This window comes from Leopardus geoffroyi, chromosome A3, assembly GCF_018350155.1.
Source record: "Leopardus geoffroyi isolate Oge1 chromosome A3, O.geoffroyi_Oge1_pat1.0, whole genome shotgun sequence".
NCBI lineage: Eukaryota > Metazoa > Chordata > Mammalia > Carnivora > Felidae > Leopardus > Leopardus geoffroyi.
In genome coordinates, this window is record NC_059336.1 from 104,261,777 (window position 1) to 104,275,940 (window position 14,164).

A 14,164-nucleotide genomic window follows, 5' to 3' on the forward strand; every position below is an offset into this window, starting at 1 on the left:
ACCTGTGGTGCGACTGCTATTCCCTGGTACATTGGGGGCAGTTTAAATACCAATGGAATGGCTTTAAAATCAAATCTTGCTTGGGGCACATGGGTGGCTCCATCGGTTAAGTGTCCTACTCTTGATTTAGGCTCAGGTCATGATCTCACGGTTCGTGGGATCACAATCTGAGTCAAAATCAAGAGTCATCAATCCCTGAGTCGAGTTCCACGTTGACAGCCTGGACCCTGCTTGGGATTCTCTCTCTCTGCCTCTCCCCCGCTTGCGTGCATGCTCTCTCTTGCGTGATCTCCCTCTCTCTCTCCCTCTCTCTCTCTGAAAATAAATAAACTGTAAATATAAAATAAAATCTTGCTTATCAAAAAAAATTCTATGTTATTCTCAAACCTTCTACAGATCATGTAGTTCACTATCACTTTTCTTTCTGGTTGAATCTAACTTTCTAATCTCGAGGGCATTGGATGAATGCTAAACCAATGGGTCCAGCTTCTGGCAGACTGGCCAGGCCACTGAGAGCTCATTAGAGTGGGTGAGACATGGGGAGCTCCACATGTGGCTTTCCTTCCCTCTTCCCCATCTCCCAGAGCAGAGTGCGGCTGATAAGTGGCCAGGAAATGTGCAGGCACCTCTGGGGAAGGCTGGCGGTCCTCAGAGCTGCTGTCACGGGCACAGATAGCTCCTGAGGGGGCCTAAGGGTTTCAGCACACATCAGGATCACTGCGAAGATGCTTTTGTTGTTTCTATTTTACTTCCTACCACTTCACAGCGGGGGGAGGTGGGTAGTCAACAGAATTTGGTCCTTTTACAGTTTGTTTCCCACACATTTTTCTTAAACTTTTGGCATCTGCTGGCAAGGGCTTGCAGGCAATGAAAAGGAGTGAAGTGTTAAAGAAAAATCTATCATAAAGCAGGGAGACAGCTGATTATGTACAGCTTGATTGATTGCTTTTTCACAGATTTCAATAGCACTGGAGGTCAGGATTTTCATCGGATACATGAAATGCTGTCGAGAAAAATAAAGGTAATTCGTGTTTCTTGGCCTTGGCAAAGCGTAATGTGAACCCCTAGAGCTCCACCCCTAAAGTGCGCCCGAAGAAGAAGCCTTCACCTCATCATTTAACCCACCCCTGACACCAGTGGGATGCTGGGAAATAGTGACACTGAGCATCTCTGACATTATCCATCCAAGTAGTACCGGTTACAACAGCCTATTAAGCTGAAAGGCGGTACCTTATCTCCTGTCACCCGCAAAGAAGACAAACACTACCTGGTGTATGATAGAAAAAAAATTTTTTTTCAAGGAAACAACCGAAATGCCCAACAATAAGGGATGGATTACATAAATCATAGATCACTTATTCAATAGTCTATCATGGCAATATTGAAAATGGTAATGCGTATATGTAATTACTGTTGCATAAAAACATTTGACATAATGTTAAACAGGAATTAAGAATTATAAAACATAGAATTTATAAGTGGATCTCACGCAGTAAAAATTAAATATACCTCTCTCCGTTGGTACATTAGCATGGAAAAAAAGTCTAGAGTTACACATTAGAGTGTGTGCAACAATCATTAAGTCTGGGTAACAGCATTCTGGGTAATATTCATTTATTTCTATTTTTGTATCCACATTTTCCAGTGGGTAGTCAAGAGACTTCTGGGAGTGGTTCGAAGACGGCCTAGACATGCAGCGCACGAGACGGAGATACCAGGCCTAGTTTGGGAGAGCAACGAGATCATACACACAGTCAACCTGAGTTAAAGAGAAAACTACTCACTTATCCAGAAGGTTCTCCCTTGGAATCCGAACCTCGTGAAATATTAAAATCCCATTAGCCACACCACGCAGGCCTAGAGAGAGCAGAAGAGAGCTGCAGGGGGCAAATCCGTGCCAGCATCTGAACCACTACTCCTGCTCCTTCCCAGGCCTGTCTCCACTAAAACTCAAAACCCTTTTTTGCACTCCCAGAATGGCTGATGCTTCCCTATTTGGGGTGGGGGTGGGGATGCTCTCTGTTTTCTTCAGGAGCTGTGCCTTCTGTGCTCCTGGGCTCAGGTGGAGGATCTCGGTGCTGTGACTTGGAAAGGAAGAGCTCTAGGCAACAGAAGGAATGTCAGCCTGAACTCAGAGAAGGCAGGAAAACCGCTTACTCCTCCAGTGATAGAGAAGTCAAATTTTTCCTCTTTCCCAGTGCTTCCTTCCCAGCACAAGGGGTACAAGTGTGAAGCCAAGTGTCTAAAAAGACAAGAGAAAATGGCCACAAGAACAGCAGTGGGTGGCTGGGGTGACCCAACTCCCCAGAAGGTTCCTGAAAGCCCCTGGGCCCTTTTCCTAATGATACCTATCAGAGTCTGGGGTCTACTTTTTGTTCATTTTGCACTTAGAAAGATTTAATCTGAAGAGGAAAAAAAGTCTTTACTTAGTAAATGTCTTTATTTAGAACATCACCCCTTGACAAGGACACGATTGCAGGTAGGAGCTTACAAGGAAACCAAAGCAGACTTTCTGAAGTTGCCCGTGTTTTCAATGTCTGGCACCACTTCACAAGAGCTGGGTCGTTTGCTCAAGAGGTGCTTGCAAGGGGCAAGGCCAGCAAGGGCCTCAGTCACCCCTGAGAGATACAATTAGAGCACTCACAACCCCACCCGCCGCCCATTCCAGCAGCCATGGCGGCGGTCAGTAAACACTGACAGGCCAAGGCGAGACTATCCCCTCCACCGAAGGATCGGCTTCTTCTCCCTCTTTTCTTTTTCTTCTTTCCTTTTTCCTTCTCCCCACTTGTTTCTTTGGTTTGGTTTGGCCTTGGCTGTGGACAACCGGTGGAGCCCACGGGTATGGCCTGCTCTCACGAAGTGTTATAAATTGAATTGTGCCCCCCGCCCTCCAAAATCCACACGTTTGAGTTCTAACCCCCAGTACTTACGAATGTGACCTTATTTGCAGATAGGGTCTTTACAGAGGTAACGAAGTTAAGAAAAGATCATTAGGGTTGCCCTAATCCAATGGACTGGTGTCCTTACTAAAAGGGAACATCTGAACACAGACACGCGCACGAGAAGGGAGAACGCCATGTAAGCATGGAGACATCCATGGACAAGCCAAGGAGAGAGGCCTGGCACAGATTCCCCCTCACAGCCCTCAGAAGGAACCAACCCTGCCAGCACCTTGGCCTTGGACTTAGAGCCTCCAGAGCCGTGAGACAATACAGTGCTGTTGTTCAAGCCACTCAGCCTGCGGTACAACAGCCCCAGCCAACCGGGTCAGTCCTTAGGATTCATCAGGGGCCTCCTGGGCACCAACACCAGGCTGTGGCTCAGGGGCAGGAGAGAGAGCACCTCAACCCACCCTCTGAGAGCCCACACATCCAAGAAGAGGAGAGGAGGCAAAATTACCCAGGGCGAAGCTGCCTCACGACTAGAAAATGCGAGAGGCCGGGAGAAAATGAGGCCAGTGCATATTCCTAAATGGCAATCCTCAACATTCCCCAACAGTTCTCACATAAAAGACTCATCGGGCTTCAAAATCAGAGTCTTCTCTGCCTTCACTGCTTTGGTGAATTATTTTAGATTCTCCCTCGGGTTGGGGGAGGGAGGCAGGGAACAGCAAAAGATGCAGATGAGGGTAGGAGAGGGGTCACCTGGGGACTCACCTTCTTTGTACATCATATCAACGGCCGTCACTCCTGGGTACAAGCTTCCGTTTTCATCGCGGACAGGAACAATGCAACAGTGGGGCCCTAAGGATGACAAAGAGACAGCGCTAAACTCTCTTTTCAGGGCACTTGCGTGGCTCAGTCAGTTAAGCATCTGACTAGATATCAGCTCAGGTCACGATCTCATGGTTCAGGGGATCGAACCCTGAATCAGGCTTTGTGCTGCCAGTGCACAATCTGCTTGGGATTCTGTCTCCCTCTCTCTCTGCCCCCGCCCCCGACCCCCTCTCACTCTCTATCTCTCTCAAAAATAAATAAATAAGCATTAAAAAAAAAAATAAACTCTCTTTTCTAAAGATATAATTAGAGCTTTATTCATTTCCTGGGACAGTATACAATTGTGTTGATCCTGAAGCTCAGTCAGTTCTATGACTGAATCGTATACAGCAGTCCCCCCGCCCTTGTTCACAGGGATATGTTCCAAGACCCCAGTGAATGCCTGAAATCACAGATAGTACCAACCCCATCTATACATGCCATGCGTTTTCCTATACATACATACCTATGATAATGTTTAATTTAGGAATAAGGCCCAGTAAGAGATTAACAACAATAACTAATAATAAAATAGAACAATTATAACCCTATGCTATAGTAAGAGTTATGTGGGGGCACCTGGGTGGCTCAGTTAGTTGAACGTCCAACTTCAGCTCAGGTCATGATCTCACGGTTCGTGAGTTCAAGCCCCACATGGGGCTCTCTGCTGTCAGCAGAAAACCCGCTTTAGATCCTCTGTCCCCCTCTCTCTGCCCCTCCCCCGCTTGTGCTCTCTCAAAAATAAATAAACTTTTTTTTTAATTTTTTTTAACGTTTATTTATTTTTGAGACAGAGAGAGACAGAGCATGAACAGGGGAGGAGCAGAGAGAGAGGGAGACACAGAATCCGAAACAGGCTCCAGGCTCTGAGCTGTCAGCACAGAGTCCGACGCGGGGCTCAAACTCACGGACCGTGAGATCATGACCTGAGCCGAAGTCGGACGCTTAACCGACCAAGCCACCCAGGCGCCCCTAAACATTTTTTAAAAAGAGGTACATGACTGTGCTCTCTCTGTCTCAAAATATCTTCTTACATTGCACTCACCCTTCTCTTGATGGTATGAGATGATAAAATGTGCAGGGAATGATGAGATGTGCGGGGAATGATGTAGCCCCTGGGATGCAGAGAACACTACTACTGACCCTCTGACCGCACGTCAGAAGAAGGATCATCTCTTTCCAGGCTACAGCTGACTGCAGGTAACGGAAACCATGGAAAGCAAAACGTGGGTAAGCAGGGGGCGGGGGGGGGGGGGGGGGGGGGACTACTGTCATGCCAAAATGTAATCATAAATTTTGTCATCGTAAATATTTAAGAGATAAAGTTGGTACTGAATTTTATACAAGCCAAAAACAGTGCCGTAAAATGCACTTTCAGGGTAAAGCACTTGCTGGAAAATAGTAATCGTAAAGAAAATTATTCTCGCTTTCTGCGCCAGCAACAAATCTTGAGACCTTCCATTTACGGTGAGCTGAGCAAACACGGCCGCGTAATTCCCATGCATCGCGTTTCCGACAAACATCTTCTCAGCATTTTCACACGGCGTGTCAATTACAAACTCCTACGCAGAAAAAGCGCGTTCGAGTTTCTGCTTTCTTATGGCTCGTTTCAACCCTTTGGCTCAGTGCAGTAAAGACTGTGAAATAGAACCACATCATGACCTCACGGCAGAGGAGCAGGCGAAACCCCCCAACCCCTGGTGATATATACTCTCACTCCCAAACACCCCACTGGCAAGGCTCACAGGGAAAGACGGGACATCTAATGACCTGGGACCCCTAGCTGGATGAGTCCACATCTATGTGTTTTATTTTGCCTGCTGGGCATTGCCCCTTCTGGCCAAATGACTTAGTTCCTCATGCCCTCCACTCTTGCCCAGGCCTTAAAAATCCCTACCTCATTGATATGGGTCTGTTGTTTAAATAGCAACCAACTGAGGGCCAAAACCATATGCCTGGCTGATAGCAAGCCTAACAGACAACGATGACCTATTTCCACCATGGCTTAGAATCTCAGTCCACACAATTCTGATTTTTATAAAAAGAAAAAACCTCATCAGACCCTTAGGATGATTGTTTCAGAACCTGCCCCTCTGTTTTCCTGGTCAATGAAGATAATAATTAAAAGTTCCCCCAAATGCATAAGCCCTTAAACTGAAGCACTGGTAAATAACTCTCCATCTTATAAGGGAAAGAACCTTACAATATGCCACCCAGTTTGTCTCCACAGCATGACCGGGGATTCCAGCCCCATACAGCCTGAGATAAACTTGGGTCAGAAGAACACACAGGGCTTTTGTTTTCAGGCTCTGCTCAATCTCGGTCTTCTCTTTCCCCCTCTCCAGAAGCCAGTACAGAATCCCAGTGGAAATGCTCCCCTTCACCTCTAATTCTGCTTGCCACCCGAGTTACCCTTCAACCTCTTGCCAAGAAGGGACTGACAATAACTGTCAGCTCTGAATGCGGGGTCCCCGGGACAGGTCGGAGAATCCAGGGGAAACGGCAAAAGGGTAGGATTGCACCTTTCATTGGAGCTGACAGTATCGAAGATGTGGTTGAACTAAACCAACAAGCGACTGATTGTGTGAAGATTATCTCAGAATTCAGATTTTCAGGTGCATAGACTACACTTTCCCACTGGCCAAGAAATACACTCCTGAAGGCTAAGGAAACATTCTCTGACATATGTTTGCACAGGGAAACTTTTAACATGTGCGAGCGCTTTTCGGAAACGTAAGTGGACAAGCTGAATCTTTTTTTAAGAGAAGTCTCTGGAGACTGCCCTTGTCTTATCAGGTCAGCCAGGACTTCTCAGAGAAAGGAATTATTTGAGGCTGGATGCAGTAACAACAACAACGAAAACACCACACACACACACACACACACACAAACACAAAACATCAAAAAAAAACCCACAAAACCCCATGTGGTGAAGAGATGCTTACCCCTGGAGGGTAGGAAGAGAAGTAGTAGAATGACCCTGTCCTGGCAGGAAAGATCTGGTGAGCTGGGGAAGAGGCAGGAGGCCATCCATCCCCGTACACATCTGATATACTCTGGGAAAGGAGGTTTGTCACTTCTGGCAAAGACACTTGATTTGGAAAGTTTGCATAAGCCAAAATGCTGGCGTTAAAGCAGGATCTAAATAATGCACACCATGTGTGTTGGTTCCTACCATAATTAGTTGTTGAAGGCCAACCAATTGGTCAGTGCTGTAAGCACTAGAACAAAACAAAACAAAACGAAAAAAGTCTTTGGCCAGAGAGCTCTTAGCCTCATTCATTTTTGCTATTTAGCGCAAAATGTAAAAATAAACCTCTCTCTGGCTTCTTAATCATCCGTACCACTAACCTAGCCACTGTCCAAAAAAATAAAAATAAAACAGCCAACCCACAGAGAAGAATAACCAAGAAAATGTAAGAGATTGGAACAGTCCTTGAGGGAGAGAGGGCTCATTCGATACGCTCTAGCATTTTAAAAGGGAAACGAGGGGGAAACACAGAAAGCGATGAGGGAGAAACCCGTCCCCTTGCTCTGTCAGTTCTCAGTGGCTTGAGTTTATGATGGGCTCATTCTCTCTCTCACTCCTACAGGAGGCACAGCGCTCTCCAGAGTGTCCTCATCATTATGATTTCAACTTTGCGGCTCCCCTGCAGGAAGCGGCAGCTGCCGAAGCACACCAGGTAGCTAAATCGTTTATGCTGCTTGGGGAAAAGGGGACCCACACGGGGAAGTGATTTTGGCGGGGAAAAAAAATAATAATTGTAAAAAGAAACAAATAAATAAGAACTCTGGATGCAGTTCCCCCCCCCCCACCGCCCCCCGCCCTTTAACAAGAGCAAGGTGACCTCAGTACCATGGTTTAGGGAGAGAAAAACTGACCGACCTAAAACCCAAAAGATGTTCGTTCAGCATCCCGCCACCAGCAGAGGAGCTCAACTGTTAAGGGCAGTCCCACCCACTTGAACCAGACTCGCTCATTAACCACATACTCAGAGCCCGTTTTTCCTACCCTCTGTGAGCCTCAGTTTCTCTGCCTAGAAAATAGGGACAATAATACCTTCCTATAAAACTATAGGATAGTTAACACAATGTTACATGTAGACTGCTTAGCCTGATGCCTAGCACACATGTGCTACATTACCAGAAGCAGCTTACCATTACGTTTACGGGATGGTTATTGCAAGGGAAGACAGTAAACTAAACAGAAGGGGGTTGACACTGAGCCAGGCGCATAGCAAGTATTCAATAACTGTCAGTCCTTATTCTTGCTATGACCTTGGATATCACTGACAATTATAGAGAACTATCACCTGGGCAGGACAGGATGAACATAGTCCCAAACAACCATCATTTGAATCTGTCATTCTAAACTCTGATCACCTCTATGGGGCGCCTGGGTGGCTCAGTCGGTTACGCGTCCGACTTCAGCTCGGGTCATGATTTCGCGGTTCGTGAGTTCGAGCCCCACGTCGGGCTCTGTGCTGACAGCCAGAGCCTGGAGTCTGCTTCAGAATCTGTGTCTCCCTCTCTCTCTGGCCCTTCCCCTCTCGAGCTCTGTCTCTCGCTCTTTCTCTCAAAAATAAATAAACAGTTAAAAAAAACGTAAACTCTGATCACCTCAATTAGCATTTGTGGGCCAGGAAAACCTGCTAACAAAAATTCAGATTCTGAAAGACAAACTCAGAAAAAATGAAGAACAGACTGAGTAGCCATACCTACACTCATGTACCATACTTGCACACATATATTTACCCAAACTCATTTCTAGAAAGAACTCCAAAATTTATGTATTCCTTTGTAGTTCTTAAGAAAGCCCAAAATCAAATAAGAAACTATGAAAGGGAGTGAAATAAATAAATAGTTACTTTCTTTTTTTTTTTTAATGTTTACTTATTTTTGAGAGAAAGAGACAAAGCATGAGTGGGAGAGGGGCAGAGAGAGAGGGAGACACAGAATCAAAAGCAGGCTCCAGGCTCCGGGCTGTCAGCACAGGGCCTGACGCGGGGCTCGAACTCATGAACTGTGAGATGAGATCATGACCTGAGTTGAGAGGAGATCATGACCGGACGCTTAAATGACTGAACCACCCAGGCACCCCAATAGTTACTTTCTTTATTCGGGGGGAGCAGGAACTAAAGAAATAGTGATATCTGTAGATTTGTACAGCAGGGTTTTCACCTTGCATCAGTGGAGAGAGATCAATTTAGAGAGTTTTTAAAAAAAAAATTTTTTAACGTTTATTTACTTTTGAGACAGAGAGAGACAGAGCATGAATGGGGGGAGGGTCAGAGAGAGAGGGAGACACAGAATCGGAAACAGGCTCCAGGCTCTGAGCCATCAGCCCAGAGCCCGACGCGGGGCTCGAACTCACGGGCCGCGAGATTGTGACCTGGCTGAAGTCGGACGCTTAACCGACTGAGCCACCCAGGCGCCCCTAGAGAGTCTTGATGAACTGTTTTTTATAAATGAGAATGGAAGGAAAACTATTAAAGTTCATCACATACAGCAAACATAGTAAAAGTTAAGACCGTTTTGTGAAATTCTGTTATGGTTGCCATGTGAATTCTCACACAGGTCACGGTTAAAAACACGGCCTAATGCCAGTAATGAGGGCGTGGCTCCCAGTAAGGATGCCCCAGCCCACACAGCACCCTCCTGCCACACCGGGCAAAGGGGAGTGCAGACAAAAGCGTCTCGTCCAGTCATTTACCTGCTGCTTTCGGGAAGGATGACAAAATGGCTCCAGTCCTGTTCTCACAGAGTTGTCACAAGGCATCCAATTAATGAGTGCATGTGGAGAACGTGGAGCGGTGCCCACACGTAGTGGGTGCTGTGAATGTGTTGGCCGATACTGGACACGTGAAAGCTGAGCGTATGCCCACCTCCACTGAAGCACTTACCCATTTGTTCGAATCTGAGCACCTTGGGCCAGACAGCACACACAGAGGATATGAGGTGGGCCCCAGGAAGAAGGAGAGTCCTGTGCTGAACAGGTCTCCTGCCACCCTGAACAGCAGAATGATGGGCAGAATCCTCACCTGCGCAGAGAGGTCAAAGGTGGCTTGGGTCTGGATCCCTCTCACGTCGCTCCCGTGGCCCCTCTCGGTCACTGCGAACATCCCAGTGTATTTCTGCCCCTGGAGTTTACCTGACAGTATAAGGGCATTAGCTAGTCAGGTGGTTGCTCTAACGGAGACTTCTCTGATGATCAAGAGTATGAGTGAGAGGGGAAGAGGTGAATTGGAGAGAATTATAAGAATTCTGCCCGGCGGCAGCTAATGTGATAACAATACGACAATTTTTAGAAGCTAGTCTTGAAATTCTCACTCTGAACAAGATTCTTGCCGCCACCCATTCTCTGATTTCTTTTCTTGTTCTGCAAACATGCACACGCACACATCTAGCTACTGTGAACTTTTAAGGCTCTCCACAGAAGACATTTATTGAGGTACGTGCCATACCTGGAGTGGCTGAAGCCACTTAGTCACATGTCCCGGGCTTCCAAGATTCCTGACTGCGCCACCAAATAGCCAGTAAATTATTCCACGCTGAAAACAAGCACAACATTGGCCATCGTTAGCAACAGTCAACAACTTAATGACAACGAAACCCCTGGTCAAGGGCCACTCAGGGAGCGTCTGTTCAGCTCATCAAGCTTTACGTAAGCCCCCCCAGCAGCAAGGCATCCGTGCCCTTCCTTTCATTGCCTGGGAAGCTCCAGTCCCTGTCAGCAGACATAGCCCATGGTTCTGTCACTTGGAGAGGAGGACCCAGCACCACAAAGTGTCAGCTCTCCATCCTCAGGGCTGCCCAGTTCGGCCCATCAAATGACTCTTTTTTTCTTCTTTCACTTTCCTTTCTTTCATTTCATCACGGTGAGTATACTTTCTAATTCCCATTCCCCATTTCCCTTAACTCCCCACCCTTCTCCCCTCTGGTAACTATCAGTTTGTTCTCTATAGTTAGGAGTCTGTTTCTTGGTTTGTCCTCTCTTCTCTCTCTCCTTCTTTCCCTTTGCTCATTTATTTCTTAAATTCCACATGTAAGCGATGTCATATGGTATTTGTCTTTCTCTGACTTATTTTGCTTAGCGTTACACTCTCTAGCTCTATCCGTGGGGTTGCAAATGCAAGATTTCATCCTTTTTTATTGCTGAATAATATTCCATTGTGTATATATACCACATCTTCTTTATCCCTTCATCTTTGGTGGGCACTTGAGCTGCTCCCGTGGTTTGGCTATCGTGAATAATGCTGCAATAAATATAAGGGAGTACGTATCCCTTTGAATTACTGTTTTGGTATTCTTTGGGTAAATGCCTAGTAGTACAATTCCTGGATAGTAGGGTAGTTTTATTTTTAATTATTTTTTTATTTATTTTTGAGAGAGAGAGAGAGAGAGAGAGAGAGCATGTGCCAGGAAGGGGCAGAGAGAGACACACACACAGACTCCGAAGCAGGCTCCAGGCTCTGAGCTGTCAGCAGAGAGCCCGACGCAGGGCTCGAACTCATGAACCGTGAGACCATGACCTGAGCCTAAGTCGGACGCTCAACCGACTGAGCCACCCAGGTGCCCCCAGGGTAGTTCTATTTTTAACCTTTTGAGGAACTTCCAGCCTGTTTTCCACAGTGGCTGCACCACTTTGCATTCACACCAACAGTGCAAGAAGGTTCCTTTTTCTCCACATCCTCACTAACACTTGTTTCTTGTGGTTTTGATTTTAGCCATTCTGACAGGTGTGAGGTGATATCTCATTACACTTTTGATTTCCATTTCCCTGATGATGAGTGATGTTGAGCCCCTTTTCGTGTGTCTGTTGGCCATCTGTGTGTCTTCTTTAGAAATGTCTGTTCGTGCCTTCTGCCCGTTTTTTAATTGGATTATTTGTTTTTTGGGTATTGAGTTGTATCAGTTCTTTATATATTTTGGACACTAATCCTTTATTGAATATGTCATTTGCAAATATCTTTTCCCATTCAGTAGGTTGACTTTAGTTTTGTTGATTGTTCCTTTGTTAACTGTGCAGAAACATTCTGTTTTGATGTTTTCCCCATAGTTCATTTTTGCTTTTATTTCCTTTTCCACAGGAGACATCGCTAGAAAAACGTCGTCACAGCAAATGTCAGAGAGATTACTGCCTGTGCTCTCTTCTAGGATTTTTATGGTTTCGGTTCTCACATTTAGGTCTCTAATCCATTTTGAGTTTATTTTTGTGTATGGTGAAATCAGGTGGTCCAGTTTGATTCTTTTCCATGTTGCTGTCCAGTTTTCCGACCACCATTTGTTGCAGAGACTTTTTCCCATTGTATATTCACTCCTCCTTTGTCAAAGATTAACTGACCGTATAATTGTGGGTTTATTTTGGGGTTTTCTGTTCAAGTCCATTGACCTACATCTCTATCTTTGTGCCAGTACCGTACTGTTTTAATTACTACCGCTTTGTGATATAACTTGAAATCTGGAATTATGACACCACCAGTTTTGCCTGTCTTTCAAATGACCCTTCTGAATGTTCAGTCTGCCTTGTCTGCTCAAGGGCTAGCTTAGTGCCTGGTATGTAGAAGATGTGCAACAAAGTATTTGTGCACTGACCCCAGGCACTGGCCCAGCCTGCAGAGGTGAGCCCGGCCATGAGCAACAGGAAAGTTGATGGAAGATGCAACGCTGCAAAACGAGCAGGAACTCAGCCTGGGATGAGATGAGAGAGCTTGGGCTCAAAGCCCAGCTCTGCTACCCACTGGCTGTGGGACCTTGGACGAATAGCAATCCTTATTCCCACTTCCGACGAAAGCAGTGAGCGATGAGCGCCCGCCCCCACTCTTACTGAGCCCTCAGCCTTCCGAGCACTGAGCTTCACACACACAAGCTCGCTGATTCCCACAACCACCCTGGGAAAAACACATTATCACCCCCACGTGACAGATAAGGACACTGAGCTTCCAGAGAGGGGACTGGCCAGCCCAAGGCTGCACCCTGAGATGGCGAGCAGGGCTGGGATCCCCACCCAAGCTGCCTCATACCTAATAGCACTTCCTAAGGTTGCTGCGAGAATTCAGTGACGGTCAACTGCCAAGTACTTTGGTCGTTTATAAACCCTGGGAAAGTGTTGCTGGCAAGAAGGAAGTGAAGGAGGGGAAAGATGAGGAGGAAGATGAGAAGGAAAGGTGACTGGAGTGAGGCCATTTGAAGGCAGCAGGGGACTGATGACAAAGACAGAAGAGCTCAGACAATGGCTGTGTTTGCAGGTTAGCATGCCTTCTCCTGCCCCAACCACACAGCCCCAGCTTTCCTCTGGGGAGCCCTCCTCCCCCACAACCAGTCCAAGTGGTTTGTGGCTGATGTTGACCTCCACCCCCAGCTCTAGGATAAGCCTGGGACCCAGGACTGGCCAATCTGCATAATATCATGGCCCTACGGGATGGCTTCAGCATAGACCCATGATCTGGATGGATCCAACCAGAGTGGGCTCCGGGACACATGGGTGGGCTAGTACAGAAAAGCAGCTCTCTCTTTTGCAATGCAATGGACCTGGAAGAACGGAGGCCCAGTGCCGCTGGCCGCTCTTGCCTTCGCAAGAACTGGTATTTGAAACCAACACATGGGGTCAAGGTGGGGAGAAGGAGAAAAGCAGAGACATGAGAGAGACCAGGTGCCACACGTCCACCCCTGAACCCTGATGCACTCTGGACTCTTCAAATACAGCAGCCCCTAGGTACCTTTTCTTCCTGGGGTCGCTATAATTGAATGAGCCTTAGCAGACAAAGTAACCCCAGGGAAGACCTTGCAGGAAGGGAAATGGTGGGAACAGAATCTTGGATGCTCCTGTCCGGGAACTGGCACCAGCCTCTGGCGAGAACTAGTCCCTGTCCTCCACGTGCATGGTCAGCCTGGCACTCGCTGTCTTAAAGGGCACTTCAGCTTTAACGGCCTGACCAGCTGAAATGCTCTGACATCATGACAGACAAATGTCATTAATAGCATCTGACATATGGAGTGCTTCCATTTGGAGAAGCATAAAGTGTCCTCAGAAACGCTCAACACTCTGATGACTCAGCACCCCCTCCACAGAACCATTGTAAGACACTGCTAATTCCAGCCTGGAAAGATGCGATCACCCCAAATAGTAATGTTTCCCCCATAAGCCATCTTGGAAATCAAGTTAAAGAAAAGTGTTTTTCTAAAACTAAAACAGATTGAATTCTCTACCCCTAAATCTCTCCGGCGGGTGGCTAATGCATTCTTTACAAATATAGTCCTTTTCTCGATTTTAAATCCTTTCCTCCTCTTTAGAAAAGGGAGGTGGGGCGAATATTTCATCCACATGTTGAAAACCTCCATTCATTAAATGCCATTAGTAGGAGCACTGGGCTGGTGAGTGAAACCTGTAGGTTTGCAGAAACCGCAGC

The 14,164-nt window shown here is 46.7% G+C and overlaps 1 protein-coding gene across 1 annotated transcript in view; it reads right to left on the reverse strand.

The window, feature by feature from the left end:
- The window catches only part of ACOXL (acyl-CoA oxidase like), a 341,271-nt gene that overhangs the window by 290,684 nt on the left and 36,423 nt on the right, over positions 1-14,164 (reverse strand). Inside the window, exons 4-8 of the mRNA XM_045446915.1 lie at positions 10,220-10,306; positions 9,797-9,895; positions 5,203-5,317; positions 3,657-3,743; positions 1,785-1,857 (exon numbers count right to left, since the gene is read on the reverse strand). Of these exons, the coding sequence (XP_045302871.1) occupies positions 1,785-1,857; positions 3,657-3,743; positions 5,203-5,317; positions 9,797-9,895; positions 10,220-10,306 (461 nt within the window). The remainder of the gene's footprint in view (positions 1-1,784; positions 1,858-3,656; positions 3,744-5,202; positions 5,318-9,796; positions 9,896-10,219; positions 10,307-14,164) is intronic.